General features: G+C 38.6%; 1 protein-coding gene across 1 annotated transcript in view; it reads right to left on the reverse strand.

The window, feature by feature from the left end:
* efna3a (ephrin-A3a) overlaps positions 1 to 16,612 on the reverse strand; it is a 233,023-nt gene extending 216,411 nt beyond the window's left edge. The window contains exon 1 of the mRNA XM_062047551.1: positions 16,199 to 16,612. Coding sequence (XP_061903535.1) covers positions 16,199 to 16,329 — 131 coding nt within the window. The 5' untranslated portion in view covers positions 16,330 to 16,612. The remainder of the gene's footprint in view (positions 1 to 16,198) is intronic.
* Positions 16,613 to 17,502: the final 890 nt, after the last annotated feature.

The raw sequence follows: 17,502 nt of genomic DNA on the forward strand, positions 1-17,502 counted from the left end.
CATTCTGTCCCTGTACAAGCCGAGCAGGAGTGTGGTTCGCATTGCCGGTAGTAAGTCAGAAATGTTCCCTGTGGACGTTGGACTCCGCCAGGTCTGCCCATTGTCACTGGTCCTGTTCATTATCTTTATGGACAGAATTCCTAGGCGCAGTCAGGGTGTGGAGGGTTTTTCAGTTTCAAAAGCTGAGGCCATGGTTCTCAGTCAGAAAAGGGTGAAGTGCACCCCGAGGGTCCGGAGTGAAGTTCTGCCTCAAGTGGATGATTTCAAGTATCTCTGGGTCTTGTTCATGAGTGAGGGAAGAATGGAACGCGAGATTGACAAACGGATTGGTGCAGCGTCGGCAGTGATGCAGTCACTGCATCGGTCTGTTTTGGTAAAGAAGGAGCTGAGCCAGAATTTACCGGTCAGTCTACGTTCCTACCCTCACCTATGGTCACAAGCCTTAGGTAATGATCGAAAGGACAAGGTCACGAGTACAGGATGTCTGGGATCACCATCAGAGATAGGGTAAAGAGCTTGGTCTTCCGGGTGAGACTAAAGAGTAGAGGGCCAGCAGAGATGGCTTGGGCATCTACGACGGATGCCTCCTGGACGCCTCCCTGGTGAGGTGTTTCAGGCATGTCCAGCCGGGACAAGGCCTCGGGGCAGACCGAGGACACGCTGGAGGGATTATGTCTCACAGCTGTCTTGGGAACACCTCAGTGTCCCCCCTGTGTAACTATAGGAGGTGGTCGGGGACAGGGAAGTTTGGGCATCTCTGCTTAAACTGCTGCCCCCGCCGCCCAGATTCGGATAAGCGGCGGAGAAAAATGGATGGATAGATGGATCACCAAATCGTCTTTTCGGTCGTTTTCTGTTATTGTTTACAAGCCTTTAGGACTTCATACAAGAAGCCATGGTAACCGCTAAGCTAGAGCTTTTGACTGTAAACAAATGTGGGTGGCTGATTGACAGAAATGATACCAAGTATAGTATAAGTATATGGTCGATACTCGTGTGATTAGGTTGATATTTTTTATCATCACAAAATCGTTATATTGGATTTGTTATTGTTTACAGGACTTTAGGATTTTAAATCAGAGCCAATAGTAGTTTCTGTCAAAGTTTAGTTATTTTGCACTATTAATTTTATTTTGCTCAAAATACTGTATGTAAATTAGCAAGTAGACGGACAACAGTTTTGATTAATGGGGCGACATGGCTCGGTTGATAAAGCGACCGTGCTAGCGAATTGAGCGCTCCAGGTTCGATCCCCGCTTCAGCCATACTAGTCCTTGCAATTGTGTCCTTGGGCAAGATACTTTGCCCACCTGCTCTCAGTGCCACCCACACTGGTTTAAATGTAATTTAGATAATGGGTATCACTATGTAAAGCACTGTGTGTCACTAGAGAAAAGCGCTATATGAATATAATTCACTTCATTAATAATACAACTGGAAATATGTTACTGCATACGTCAGCAGCTAAATTAGGAGCCTTTGTAGCATGTTTTGAAATGATTATATTTATATGCCGAATAATATATTATGATGTATATCGTTATCGCGAGAGGCTGCAATGTATATGCCGATAAAGATTATAGACCGTATCACCCATCCCTACTTGGCCGTCGTTAGAGATCGATTTTTAGATGCATTAATAAACGTCAATAATTGATTTATTTATTGTAAATAAAGTAATGCAGACAGTTGTAACTGCAGCAAGCCACCTCACCACCTTTATTGTATCATATTATATTAAATTAATAATATTAATATATAATTATTATTTATCATAGTGTACTCTATTATGTACTTTATTAGAGGGTAAACTGGAACATAAGTACCATATTTTTCGGAGTACAAGTCGCACCGGAGTATAAGTCGCACGGGCCGAAAATGCATAATAAAGAAGGGAAAAAACATATATAAGTCGCACTGGAGTATAAGTCGCATTTTTGGGGGAAATGTATTTGATAAAACCCAACACCAAGAATAGACATTTGAAAGGCAATTTAAAATAAACAAAGAATAGGGAACAACAGGCTGAATAAGTGTACGTTATATGACGCATAAATAACCAACTGAGAACGTGCCTGGTATGTTAACGTAACATATTATGGTAAGAGTCATTCAAATAACTATAACATATAGAACATGCTATACGTTTACCAAACAATCGGTCACTCCTAATCGCTAAATCCCATGAAATCGTATACGTCTAGTCTCTTACGTGAATGAGCTAAATAATATTATTTGATATTTTACGGTAATGTGTTAATAATTTCACACATAAGTCGCTCCTGAGTATAAGTCGCACCCCCGGCCAAACTATGAAAAAAACTGTGACTTATAGTCCGAAAAATACGGTATGTTCCAGTTTTGCACACATTTTCATGTATTTAATAAATGTAAATCAATTGTTTCTTGTTTCAAATGCTCTGTTTTCAAAAGTTGCAAGTGATAAACGCTTATTTAGTGACAGGAAAAGAAAAGTAAAACTGCAACAATATACATGAATTGGAGATGCATCAATAATCGATTTTGAATCGAATCGTATCTCCCGAATCGTAATTGTAATCGTGAAGTGGCCAAAGATTTCCACTTCTAGCGGCCGTCATGTAAAAAGTTCTCGAGGAGTTGGTGAGATCTTTTTGTGATCCAGCTACAAAAAAAAGACTTGACAGACACACAAAGAGGTGAGATTAAAAGTCAAGAAGAAAATAATCAAGTTACACCGTGAAATACAATACAGAAGAGAGACGATTCAATTTAAAACCCCCGGAAAAAGGTCACGTCGCGCTTTCCAATCAGCCTGGGATCTGTGTTGCCGCCATTGAGGCGCTACAGTGAACACGAGAGAGCAAATGTGTTTTTTTATGCAAAGCTGCAGGGACCGAACAAGAAGCAGAGCGGAGCTGCAGGTGGACGAGCAGAATGTAATCAGCTAGCAAACGCGATGCTGGGGCTGACTTTTTGTCTCGGAGCAGCGGTCCACATGAATAAGCCGGCCTGTGTCTACATTACCACGCATCACAACTCTCCCGGCTATCATCTCCGCCAAAGACACACCATTCGGAAGCAAAAAAACCTTCAAAGTTGCTTCCAAATGTCCTTTCCGTCTTCAGCCCCCACTCACTGTCTTTATACGTCATTCAAGGAAACATCTCACACGCTCGCCAGGTTTAGTGCTGGCGTCCTCAAGCATCCTGCTTGTAACCGCCTCCGCGTCTCGCTGGGTCAGCACACGCCCACAACAACATGGCCACCGGTAAATGCGTGAGTAAGACAACTACTGTACACCAACAGGAAGAAGAAAGCTCAAAGGAATATCTATTGAGTACACCTACGCCATCATTTTCAAAACATACCATACGAGAGTGTTTTGTTGTTTAAAAATATGCACTTTGTGCATAATTATCAATCACCACGATTCCAAAGGTGACACATTTTAGGATCGTCTCTTTTTTAAAGTTAAAATATGTTGTAAAAAAGAGTAAATATTTTATTGATAAAAAAATATATATATTTTATATATTGGGGCAGAGTGGCTCGTTTGGTAGAACACGCGTGCCAGCAACTTGAGGGTTCCAGGTTCAACCTCTGCTTCCGCCATTCTAATAACTACTGTTGTGTCCTTGGGCAAGACACTTTACCCACCTGCTCCCTGCTTTTTTCCCACTATGTACCGCTTTAAGTCTCTACAGAAAAGTGCTCTATAAATAAAGTTCAATTCACTTTAATTCACACACACACATATATACATATATACATATATGTATATACAAGGGGATGGGTCAAATGCAGAGGACAAATTTCACCACACCTAGTGTGTGTGTGACAATCATTGGTACTTTAACTTTAACTTTAACTTATATACACTACCGTCCAAAAGTTTGGGGTCACCCAAACAATTTTTTCTCCAGAAACTCAATCTGCTCAAAGGAAGGTCAGTTTTGTAGCTTCTGTAACGAGCTAAACTGTTTTCAGATGTGTGAACATGATCGCACAAGGGTTTTCTAATCATCAATTAGCCTTCTGAGCCAATGAGCAAACACATTGTACCATTAGAACACTGGAGTGATAGTTGCTGGAAATGGGCCTCTATACACCTATGTAGATATTGCACCAAAAACCAGACATTTGCAGCTAAAATAGTCATTTACCACATTAACAATGTATAGAGTATATTTCTTTAAAGTTAAGACTAGCTTAAAGTTATCTTCATTGAAAAGTACAGTGCTTTTCCTTCAAAAATAAGAACATGTCAATGTGACCCCAAACTTTTGAACGGTAGTATATATATATATATATATATATATATATATATATATATATATATATATATATATATATATATATATATATATATATATATATATATATATATATATATAAAATTGTAGCTGAGATAGGCTCCAGCGCCCCCCGCGACCCCGAAGAGAATAAGCGGTAGAAATGGATGGATGGATGAATGCATTATTGGCTGTATCTTAACAAAAAATCTTAGGGTACATTAAACATATGTTCCTTATTGTAATGTTGTCCTTAAATAAAATAGTGAACATACTAGACAACTTGCCTTTCGGTAGTTAGTAAACAAACAAAGGCTCCTATTAGTCTGCTGACGTATGCAGTAACATATTGTGTCATTTATCATTCTATTATTTTGTCAACATTATTAAGGACAAGTGGTAGAAAATTAATTTTTGATCTACGTATTCATTTACTGTTAATATCTGCTTACTTTCTCTTTTAACATGTTCTATCAACACTTCTGTTAAAATGTAATAATCAGTTATTCTTCTGTTGTTTGATACTTTACATTAGTTTTGGAAGATACCACAAATTTAGGTATCAATCCGACACCAAGTAGTTACAGGATCATACAAAGGTCATATTCAAAGTCCTCATGTGTCCAGGGACATATTTCCTGAATTTATAAACATAGTATACATTTTAAAAGAACGAAAGAAGATGTTGTGATGCCAAAAAATAATCGACCTAATCATAGTAGTATCGACTAGATACCTGCCTGTACTTGATATCATTACAGTGGATGTTAGGTGCAGATCCACCCATGGTGTTTGTTTACATTTTGATGCCGGTGAGCTACGGTGTGTAGTGAAACATGTTTAGCTATTCCTCGTCCTGCAGGGATGATACTTGTAAGAAACTTACTTTATTTGTCGCTATGGAGACGAGGATTAGTGATTTAGAAGTAGCTAAAACCATAGACATCTTATAAGTAGACGCAGCATTGGCTGCTGTGACGCGAGAAATTCGGCCGCCATCTTGAAGTGGTGATGAGGAGCCGGCGAGCAGCCTAAACTGACAGTTGACAGGTAGAAAACAAAAATGGCGTTCAGCGTTTTCCTGATCAAATGAGCGGACTGTTGAATATAGGAATCAGGGGATTACTTTTCACAATTAAGATTTAACATTAATGTACTATTGGTTGTATTTTGTGAAAATAATATTACCAGAGTTGAGAAGTATATAATCAATATATATATATATATATATATATATATATATATATATATATATAGTGTATAGCCCTCTGCAAACCTATGGTGGCATCATGCCTTCAGTGTGCATATTGTATATAGTTCTCTGCAAACCTATGAAATGTTCTATTTTGTCTTCATTATTTTGTCAGAATGCACCAGAATGCTTCATTTGTATGTGGAAATCACAAAGAAATCTTCTGGGGAGGATGACCCCCCTACAGGGGTTTGGTTTACAAACTTTCAGCCCCACCTAAATGGTAAATGGTAAATGGGTCGTACTTGTATAGCGCTTTTCTACCTTTTTTTTTTTAAGGAACTCAAAGCGCTTTGACACTATTTTCCACATTCACCCATTCACACACACACATTCACACATTCACACACTGATGGCTAAAACAAAATTCACCAGCTGCCACTGATTATGATGCATTCTCATTTTAGGAAAAGTATAAGACAATACTTTATTAACAGTATAATTGTAACCAGGAATAAGTCTTCAAGTAAAAATATTAAAATACTAACATTGTTGGGTAAGACAGAATTTGGTTTTATTCTGAACCCAGTGAAACAGATTGGTGGTTTTAGCTGATATAAAGACTTTCAGGTGTTTATATATGTTTATGTTGAAGTATTTGGCAGACACTTTTATCCAAAGCGACATACATAAAAAATACATATAAAACAATCACTGTAAACATGATCATTTAAGGGAAGAATGTAATACAAAACATCAATACAAAGTGTCAAGACAGAATAAACTCTCTGCTGCTGCAGCAACAGAGATACAGTCTATAGGTCCCTAAGATATACAGTATAGATATCTAATGTATTCATACATTGTTTATGTAGGATATACATATGTATATATAACCTAATCATATTGTTTCTTCAACTTAAAAATAGCTGACCGTTTTTTCCCCCTTCTCTGGTATTATATTCCCAGTTTCTATCTCGGACGTCTGGTCACTTACAGCATATAAGAATATTTTATTACTGTTAAGCAAACTATGAATAATAAAACACGCCAAAAAACATGTGTCCTTTATCATAGCTACACGTATAACAAAAAATATGCGTGAAATTCAGTGGTATTCAGTGAGGTAAGATGAATTAAATGCGCTGACAGTTCATTGCTCCTGCCAAATGAATTGCACTGAGTGGAGCGGATCACCACTCCAAGATGGCGGTCCCGCGTCTCGTCAGCGCCAGTAGGCAGTAGCGCTCCATGCTGCGTCTACTTATAAGATGGCTATGGCTAAAACACTGCCGACGGCGGATGGACCTTAGCCGCTAGCTAGCTAGCTATGTCTTAAAGCACCTCTTCCTGAGGGCGTTTCAGTGTTATAACTTCACCTTTAAGTTTTTAAGTCAAAGTGCGTCCGATCCTCGGGCTCTGGGTCTTTCTGTGATGAGTTTGCATGTTCTCTCCGTGACTGTGTGGGTTCCCTCCGAGTACTCCGACTTCCTTCCACCTTCAAAGATTGGCAACACTAAAATAGGCCCTGGTGTGTAAATGTGAGTGTGAATGTTGTCTGTCTATCTGTGTTGGCCCTTTGATGAGGCGGCGACTTGTCCAGGGTGTACCCCGCCTACTGCCCGATAGCAGCTGAGATAGGCTCCAGCACCACCCACGACCCCAAAAGGGACAAGCGGTAGAGAAAAAAAAAAAAAATATATATATATATATATATATATATATATATATATATATATATATATATATATATATATATATATATATATATATATATATATATATATATATATATATATATATTAGGGCTGTGAATCTTTGGGCGTCCCACGATTCGATTCAATATCGATTTTTGGGGTCACGATTCTATTCAAAATCGATTTTTTCTTTTTCAATTCAACACGATTCTCTATTCATTCAATACATAAAATTTCAGCAGGATCTACCCCAGTCTGCTGACATGCAAGCGGAGTAGTAGATTTTTGTAAAAAGCTTTTATAATTGTAAAGGACAATGTTTTATCAACTGATTACAATAATGTAAATTTGTTTTAACTATTAAATGAGCCAAAAACATTACTTATTTTATCTTTGTGAAAATATTGGACACAGTGTGTTGTCAAGCTTATGAGATGCGATGCAAGTGTAAGCCACTGTGACACTACTGTTCTTTTTTTTTTTTATAAATGTCTAATGATAATGTCAATGAGGGATTTTTAATCACTGCTACGTTGAAATTGTAACTAATATTGATACTGTTGTTGATAATATTAATTTTTGTTTCACTACTTTTGGTTTGTTCTGTGTCGTGGTTGTGTCTCCTCTCAATTGCTCTGCTTATTGCAGTTCTGAGTGTTGCTGGGTCGGGTTTGGTTTTGGAATTGGATTGCATTGTTATGGTATTGCTGTGTATTGTTTTGTTGGATTGATTAATACAAATTAAAAAAATAAAAAATTGTTCTTAAATAAATTTTTTAAAAAAATCGATTTTTTAAAAATGAGAATCGATTCTGAATCGCACAACGTGAGAATCGCGGTTCGAATTCGAATCGATTTTTTACCACACCCCTTATATATATATATATATATATATAGATGTGTATATCTATCTATGTATGTATATATATATATATATATATACATATATATATATATATATATATATATATATATACAAACCCCGTTTCCAGATGAGTTGGGAAATTGTGTTAGATGTAAATATAAACAGAATACAATGATTTGCAAATCCTTTTCAACTCATATTCAATTGAATGCACTACAAACACAAGATATTTGATGTTCAAACTCATAAACTTTTTTTTTTGTTGAAAATAATAATTAACTTTGAATTTCATGGCTGCAACACGTGCCAAAGTAGTTGGGAAAGGGCATGTTCACCACTGTGTTACATGGCTTTTCCTTTTAACAACACTCAGTAAACGTTTGGGAACTGAGGAGACACATTTTTTAAGCTTCTCAGGTGGAATTCTTCCCCATTCTTGCTTGATGTACAGCTTAAGTTGTTCAACAGTCCGGGGGTCTCCGTTGTGGTATTTTAGGCTTCATAATGCGCCACACATTTTCAATGGGAGACAGGTCTGGACTACAGGCAGGCCAGTCTAGTACCCACTCTTTTACTATGAAGCCACATTGATGTAACACGTGGCTTGGCATTGTCTTGCTGAAATAAGCAGGGGCGTCCATGGTAACGTTGCTTGGATGGCAACATATGTTGCTCCAAAACCTGTATGTACCTTTCAGCATTAATGGCGCCTTCACAGATGTGTAAGTTACCCATGTCTTGGGCACTAATACACCCCCATACCATCACAGATGCTGGCTTTTCAACTTTGCGCCTATAACAATCCGGATGGTTCTTTTCCTCTTTGGTCCGGAGGACACGACGTCCACAGTTTCCAAAAAAAATTTGAAATGTGGACTCGTCAGACCACAGAACACTTTTTCACTTCGTATCAGTCCATCTTAGATGAGCTCAGGCCCAGCGAAGCTGACGGCGTTTCTGGGTGTTGTTGATAAACGGTTTTCGCCTTGCATATGAGAGTTTTAACTTGCACTTACAGATGTAGCGACCAACTGCAGTTACTGACAGTGGGTTTCTGAAGTGTTCCTGACCCCATGTGGTGATATCCTTTACACACTGATGTCGCTTGTTGATGCAGTACAGCCTGAAGGATCAAAGGTCACGGGCTTAGCTGCTTACGTGCAGTGATTTCTCCAGATTCTCTGAACCCTTTGATGATAATACGGACCGTAGATGGTGAAATCCCTAAATTCCTTGCAATAGCTGGTTGAGAAAGGTTTTTCTTAAACTGTTCAACAATTTGCTCACGCATTTGTTGACAAAGTGGTGACCCTCGCCCCATCCTTGTTTGTGAATGACTGAGCATTTCATGGAATCTACTTGTATACCCAATCATGGCACCCACCTGTTCCCAATTTGCCTGTACACCTGTGGGATGTTCCAAATAAGTGTTTGATGAGCATTCCTCAACTTTATCAGTATTTATTGCCACCTTTCCCAACTTCTTTGTCACGTGTTGCTGGCATCAAATTCTAAAGTTAATGATTATTTGCAAAATAAAACATGTTTATCAGTTTGAACATCAAATATGTTGTCTTTGTAGTATATTCAACTGAATATGGGTTGAAAATGATTTGCAAATCATTGTATTCCGTTTATATTTACATCTAACACAATTTCCCAACTCATCTGGAAACGGGGTATGTGTATATATATGGATAGATAGATAGATAAAAAATGTCCCTTATTTTTTGTTTTATTTGTGGCGTCCCTAAATTTACTTGTGGCACCCCACCATATATGGGAAACCGTGATGTGCATTATATATCTAGACGAGACTGGCCTGCTTGATGTCAAACTCAGGGTTGACTTTGCCGTGGCGATGGACCAAGATGGACACGTTTTGCCACTCTGTATTAAATATAAACATGCAAAGAATGCCTTTAATATAGAGTGGCCAAGCTGTCAGCAGGTGTTTTAACCCAGTTGACTCTGTGCGCCCAATTACGAAAGACATGTCAAAGACCTGTCGGGGTGGAGGTGGCGGAAAGCATGAAAGGCCGCTTGTGGGAAGGCAAGGCCTCCGTGGCGCTCGCACGCTCTCAAGATGTTCCACATCTCCCCCCTCTAATTGGCAGATGGCCTTAGATGCAAGATGATTTAATGGCCTGCGTGCGTGGGTGTGTGTGTGTGTGTGTGTTGTTCCCTCCGCAGTCAGCCATTAGCGAGGACATCTGTAACGAGTTGGCCAGGCGCACCACTGAGAGCGGCACTATGTAGCGGGTATGCTGGTGACACACCTGTGTGGTAATCAAAGCAGTTTGGATAACGGAGATGTTGGCTTTACAAAAAAAAGGAAGACTTTAAAACCGACGGTATACTTGCGGCCAGCAAGAGATTTATTACATCTGCCGTGTGACAAACCCACTTTTAGACACGTTAGACCAAGCGCTATCACAAAAAGCCATTTCCATGACTTTGACGCTCACAGCTTGGCGTCCGAGTGATCTCATTTCTTGCAGCTGTGCGGTAGCCATCTGCGCCGTGTGCTGCAGGCTCCAACGTTAAGTCCCTGACTTGCTGTTTGGCCCTGAAGGTCTCTTTCTCGCTCGTTGCTCTGGCCTTGATTCCCAGCCTCCTCTTCAGTTTGGATCCGTAAACAGAGCGAGGTGAGGAAAGGCGCCGTAGCGTTAAACAAGGCAGGACTTTAGCAGGACCACCTGAAGGCCTTTAAAATCCTTACGGCCACGTCTATTCCTGACTAAACCTCACAGGATTTGTCTGCTTCCTGCAAACTGGGTCACTTTTTTGCATGATTTCATTGCAGAAACACTTTTTTATCACTTTGCCATATAACTGTGAATTAATTTACGGACACAAAATGGTGCTAAGACTGTAATGAATGACTCTTTTTGACACTCTGGTAGAAAAGACTAATTAAAATTGTTAGATAAGATGACACAAAGACACACAATTTACTCTTCGTGAATGTAAAACTGATCCTCGCCATTCTCACAGCCGACTTCAGTTTTTCTGTTTGACGTAATAGATATAGTTTGTTCCGCGGTAAAACTGAGGCCATAATAAAACTTGTCACAAATACAAAGCACAGCTAATTTGTTTAAATACATTTACAGCGCAGGCAATGTATTTAACAGCCTAGCCTACCCCATAGCACAATGTAGCCTAGCATAAGATAGCATAACATAGCGTAACGTAATGTAGCATATCGTAATGTAGCATAACGTTACATAGCCTAACGCTACGTTACATAGCATAACATAACATATTACGTGACATAACATAAACAATTACTTAGCATACATGGCATAGCATAACATAGCATAGCATAACATAGCATAGGGTACCATAGCCTAGCATACCATAACGTAGCGTGTCTGTAGCCACGTGCAAATGCACAACATTTGTTTAATCTGATCATCATTCGGATTAGAATCTTGCTGTGTACACTGACCCTAAAAAAAATCATCTGATTATGACGTGCATTTTCATGCATCACACCTTAAATAGGAATACTTTGACATGCGCAGAAAATAACATAAACAGAAAGGTGTGTTATTGTTTGTGCCATGGCGCCATTTTTGGACGAGTTTGCTTAGTGCAGGTGCTGAAGAAAAAGTAGGCTTCCACTTTGAGCTCGGGCACAGCGAGGCCGGCAGCGTTTCTGGGTGTTGTTGATAAATGGCTTTCGCTTTGCATAGTAGAGTTTTAACTTGCACTTACAGATGTAGGCAACGAACTGTAGATACTAACAGCGGTTTTCTGAAGTGTTCCTGGGCCCATGTGGTGATATCCTTTACACACTGATATCGCCTTTTGATGCAGTACCGCCTGAGGGATCGAAGGTCACAGGCATGCAGTGATTTCTCCAGATTCTCTGTAGCTTTTGATGATATTACTGATCGTATATGGTGAAATCCCTGAATTCCTTGCAATAGCTGGTTGACAAATGTTGTTCTTAAACAATTTGGCCACGCATTTGTTCACAAAGTGGTGACCCTCGCCCCATCCTTGTTTGTGAATGACTGAGCATTTCATGGAAGCTGCTTTTATACCCAATCATGGCACGCAGCCTGTTCACCTGTGGGATGTTCCAAATAAGTGTTTGACGAGCATTCCTCAACTTTCTCAGTCTTTTTTTGCCACTTGTGCCAGCCTTTTTGAAACATGTTGCAGGCATCAAATTCCAAATGAGCTAATAATTGCAAAATATAACAAAGCTTTCCAGTTCGAACGTTAAGTATCTTGTCGTTGCAGTCTATTCAATTGAATATAAGTTGAAAAGGATTTGCAATTCATTGTATTCTGTTTTTATTTACGATTTACAGTTTTGGGGTTTGTTTTGAGAACCACTGATCTAGGGTTAGAAAGGGTTAAGTGTTGCAAGAACTGAAGTTTGAAGCGTGTTTTGTGTGACTATTCTGAATTGTTCGATCTTAAAGGGCATTTGTTAGCGTTCGCAGTGTTTGTGATTATTTCTTGGCCATGACTTGGTAGTACCAGGGTGGCACAAGCAGCCTCCATTCAAGCCCTAATACTAATCATCTGCTGCATTTGTACTCCCAGCTGAGTGCTGGGGATATGACCAGCAGCAGATGGAGCTTCTGGTAATGAGAAGCAGGAAATTAAAAGAAGGGGGAATTGAGAAGGACAGGCCGTCTGGGTAAGACACGGCAAGAAAAAAAAAAAAAAAGGAGGAAAATAAGCAAGTATGAGATGGATGGAGGCGATAGGAGGCGAATACAAATGGAGGATGGATGGACGTGGAAGGAGGCGCGGCGAGGTCGCATGAGGAGAGGAGATAAAAGAATGTGAGAACCATGGATTTGCTAATGAGGAGACGGAGGCGGCCCGCGTCTACATCGATCTGCGCCCCACAGCAAGTTGAGACGCGAGACTTACCTGAGCTAAGCAACCTCCAGGAGTGTGTGTGCAGGGTGTGTGTCTCGCATACTTAAGGAGCCTTGCACAAAAGATGGCAGCTTAAAGTGAAAGGGAGTCACATGACTGGACACCTTTAAAAGGGTTTCAGGTCATTTTTTTATTTTTATTTTAATATCTGGTGTTTACTGTAGGCACCTCTAAATGGAGCCTGCGTACCATTGGTGGGACTCGAACGTACGTTACCGAGTACACCTCTTTCAGTGTGACAATGAGCAACCAGAACAACAATAGAACGCCTTAACTTGAGGAGAATGGCAGACCTAAATCAACATTTAAAATGCCTGGGGCGACCTGAAGGGGGTCATGTGACAGATTGGGAGCACTTCTGCAAGAAAATATTGCCCAGTTGAGCCATTCTTCTTCTATTCCTTTGAACATTTCTCTAACATTTTTTTTCATTTCAACGGAATAGTACAGGGTAGAAATATTTCCCCAAAAAAAAGTAAAGTTTTGCATTGATTTAATATGGTCTTGTTTTTTCACCACATGAAAACCTGCTATTTTATTCTCCTTCATTCTGGGATTTAAAGCAAGTATTAATCAATTGTGCAGTTTTCAAAAATGTCTGTCCATATAAGGTCATAAACAAGAAAAAAATCACCCTACAACAAAACAAAATTATATTTTTCTAAATTGTCCCAATTGAAAACATATTCAGGGGGACACGCCCACTGTTATGTGACAGATTTGGAGCACTCCTGCAAGGAAATAATGTCCAGTCAACCCAATCTTTTGTATTTAAAAATAAATAAATAATGTAATAGTGCAGACTCGAATTAATACATATTTTTTCAAATGTATTGTGGTCCTATTTTTTTACAGCACAAAAAACTGCTCTTTTATTATCTTTCATTCTAAGATTCAAAGCCATGTTATCAATCAATTGTACAGTTTTGGAAAATCCTTGTGCATTTTTGATCACAAACCAGAAAAAGATGACTATACATCACAACTAAACTTCAGTTTTCTAAATTGAAAAATCATTTGGGGGACTTGAAGGGGGCTAAGCACAAGACACGCCCAGTGTCATGTGACAGATTTGGAGAAACTCCTGCAAGGAAATAATGTCCAGTCAACCCAATCTTTTTTATTAGAAAAAAAATGTTTTAATAGTACAGACAAGATTTTTTTTTTTTTTTTTTTTTAAATACCTTTGCATTGATTTATTGTGGTCCTATTTTTTTACAGCACAAAAAACTGCTCTTTTATTATCTTTCATTCTAAGATTCAAAGCCACGTTATCAATCAATTGTACAGTTTTGGAACATCCTTGTGCATTTTTGATCACAAACCAGAAAAAGATGACTATACATCAAAACTAAACTTTAATTTTCTAAATTGAAAAGTCATTTGGGGGACTTGAAGGGGGCTAAGCATAAGACACGCCCAGTGTCATGTGACAGATTTGGAGAAACTCCTGCAAGGAAATAATGTCCAGTCAACCCAATCTTTTTTATTAGAAAAAAAAATTGTTTATAGTACAGACAAGAATTATTATTTTTGTTTTAAATAAGTTTGCATTGATTTATTGTGGTTCTATTTTTTTACGGCACAAAAGAACTGCTCTTTTATCAATATTTTTTATTTAAAAAAAAAAAATGGAATAGTGCAGGCTAGAATTAATATATTTTTAAAAATATACGTTTTTATTAATTTATTGTGGTCCTTTTTTTTACAGCACAAAAAATTGCTCTTTTATCATATTTCATTCAAAGAATCAAAGCCATGTTGTCAATCAATTGTACAGTTTTGGAACATTTTTGAGCATTTTTGATCACAAACCAGAAAAAAATTACTATACATCACAACTAAACTTCAGCTTTTTAAATTGGAAAAATAATTCGGGGGACTTGAAGGGGGCTAAGCACAAGACACGCCCAGTGTCATGATACAGATTTGGAGCACTCCTGCAAGGAAATAATGTCCAGTCAACCCAATCTTTTTTATTAAAAAAATAATAATGGCATAGTGCAGACTAGAATTAATATATATTTAAAAAGTAAGTTTTTATTGATTTATTGTGATCCTATTTTTTACAGCACAAAAAAATGCTCTTTTATCATATTTAATTCAAAGAATCAAAGCCATGTTATCAATCAATTGTACAGTTTTGGAACGTCCTTGTCCATTTTTGATCACAAACCAGAAAAAAATGACTATACATCACAACTAAACTTCCGTTTTCTAATTTGAAAAATAATTTGGGGGGCTTGAAGGGGGCTAAGCACAAGACACACCCAGTGTCATGTGACAGATTTGGAGCACTCCTGCAAGGAAATAATGTCCAGTCAAACCAATATTTTTTATTTAAAAAAAAAAATGGAATAGTGCAGACTACAATTAATATATATTTAAAAAGATACGTTTTTATTGATTTATTGTGGTCCTATTTTTTACAGCACAAAAAATTGCTCTTTTATCATATTTCATTCAAAGAATCAAAGCCTTGTTGTCAATCAATTGTACAGTTTTGGAACATTTTTGAGCACGTTTGATCACAAACCAGAAAAAAATGACTATACATCACAACTAAACTTCAGTTTTCTACATTGAAAACTAAGCACAAGACACGCCCTTTTGTCATGTGACATATTTGGAACACTCCTGCAAGACAATCTCTTTTTATTACCACAAAAAAATCCCTTTAAAATGTATTACATTTTCTACTGTAATAGTGCAGGCTAGAATTAATATATTTTGGGGGGAAATTAATTTGCATTGATTTATTATGCTCTTATTTTTTTATACTTCATTTTAGGATTGAAAGCCATTATCAATAAGTTGGATGGTATTGGTGCTTTTTGGTCATAAACAAGAAAAAAAATTATACAATTTTAGTATTATAAAATGTCCCAATTAAAAACATACTTGGGGGCCGGGGGGGGGGGACTAGACAAAGACGCCCCTGGCAATCAGACAGATTTGAAGCGCCTCTGTATGGAAATAGTGGGCAAATATTATATATATATTTTCAACTGAACAATACAGGCTACAATTTTTTTTATTTATTTTTTAAGTGCTGCAGTCCTTTATTATTGTCTGGCTTTGTCCCCCATTGTTGAAAAGTAGGGTCTTATCACAATGTTGCATTACCCGCATCTTTTTAGTGCAGGCAACAAAAGGCACAAAGCTGTCATGGAGGTGGATGTAGGACCACTAGCACAACACGCACACGCACACGCACACGCAGGCGTGTATGTAAATAAAGGAGGGGGTGTGCACTTACAGTATGTTGGAGCTGTTCCAGTACACCGCATGTCGGTTGCTGCCCGTGGACAGGTGCAAGTTGGACAGCACCACCGTTACGATGCTGAGAGAACACGTCGCGATCATCATCATCATCATCATCATCTTCATAAATGACAACAATAATAATCCACTTTGGCGTGACTATCTCACAACATCCCCGCGGTTGTGTTCAGAGTTCTTTTCTTCAAGAGAGTTACGTGTTCTTCCAGTGCGAGCCCATGGCGTCGACGCCCGCGATATTCACTTTGTGGAGACAGTTGTCGTCCCAGGTGCGCTAATTTGGACCTTTTCTTCTTCTTTTTCTTCCTTTTCTTCTTCCTCTTCCCGGAAGCGCTGATGCTGCTGTTACTGCCGCTGACTACCTGCAGCGTCTCCCTCCCCTCCATTCAGCGGCACTTGCCCGAGTGCGCGCGCATACGAGGGGGCAGGACCACGCCCACCCAGCTCCCTCGTAACCACGCCCACCTCCTACTTTCCAAGTGAATTTTGAGTGTGCTAAAAAAGAATACAAAAACAACACTTCCAACATAAAATGTATAAAAGTTGCATATGATAATTATCTCAATATCAGATGTCAGATTTATTCATTTATTATAGTCGTGAATTCGATCATTTATCACAGTGGTCCCCACTTTTTTAATTTATTATACTTTTTTTACATCTGTCCTTTCTAAGAATGTCCGATAATATCGGAGTGCCAATATTATCGGCCGATAAATGCTTTAAAATGTAATATCAGAAATTATCGGTATCGTTTTCAAAAAGTAAAATGTATAACTTTTTGAAACGCCGCTGTGTACACGGACGTACGGAGCGCCAATAAACCTTAAAGTGTCAGGCTTGTCCCTGACAGTTTAGTTATGTTTTGGTTTTCCCTCTGTCTTTATTTCCTGTAAACGCTCTTATTTTGGTTCAGTTTCCTGCTAGTCTCCCTGAGTGCTGTTCCCCTCAGCTGTGGCTGATTGGCACCTGGCCACACCTGGTGTCAATCAGCCAGCTGCTATTTAGACCTGCCTTGACCTCCAGTCAGGGCTGGAGTATTGATTGTCGATGTATTGTCATTAATACTTGTCGTTGTCATAACTGATTGATTGATTGATTGAGACTTTTATTAGTAGGTTGCACAGTGAAGTACATATTCCGTACAATTGACCACTAAATGGTAACACCCGAATAAGTTTTTCAACTTGTTTAAGTCGGGGTCCACTTAAATTGATTCATGATACAGATATATACTATCATATATACTATCATCATAATACAGTCATCACACAAGATAAT

The sequence above is a fragment of the Entelurus aequoreus genome, linkage group LG05 (assembly GCF_033978785.1).
Source record: "Entelurus aequoreus isolate RoL-2023_Sb linkage group LG05, RoL_Eaeq_v1.1, whole genome shotgun sequence".
NCBI lineage: Eukaryota > Metazoa > Chordata > Actinopteri > Syngnathiformes > Syngnathidae > Entelurus > Entelurus aequoreus.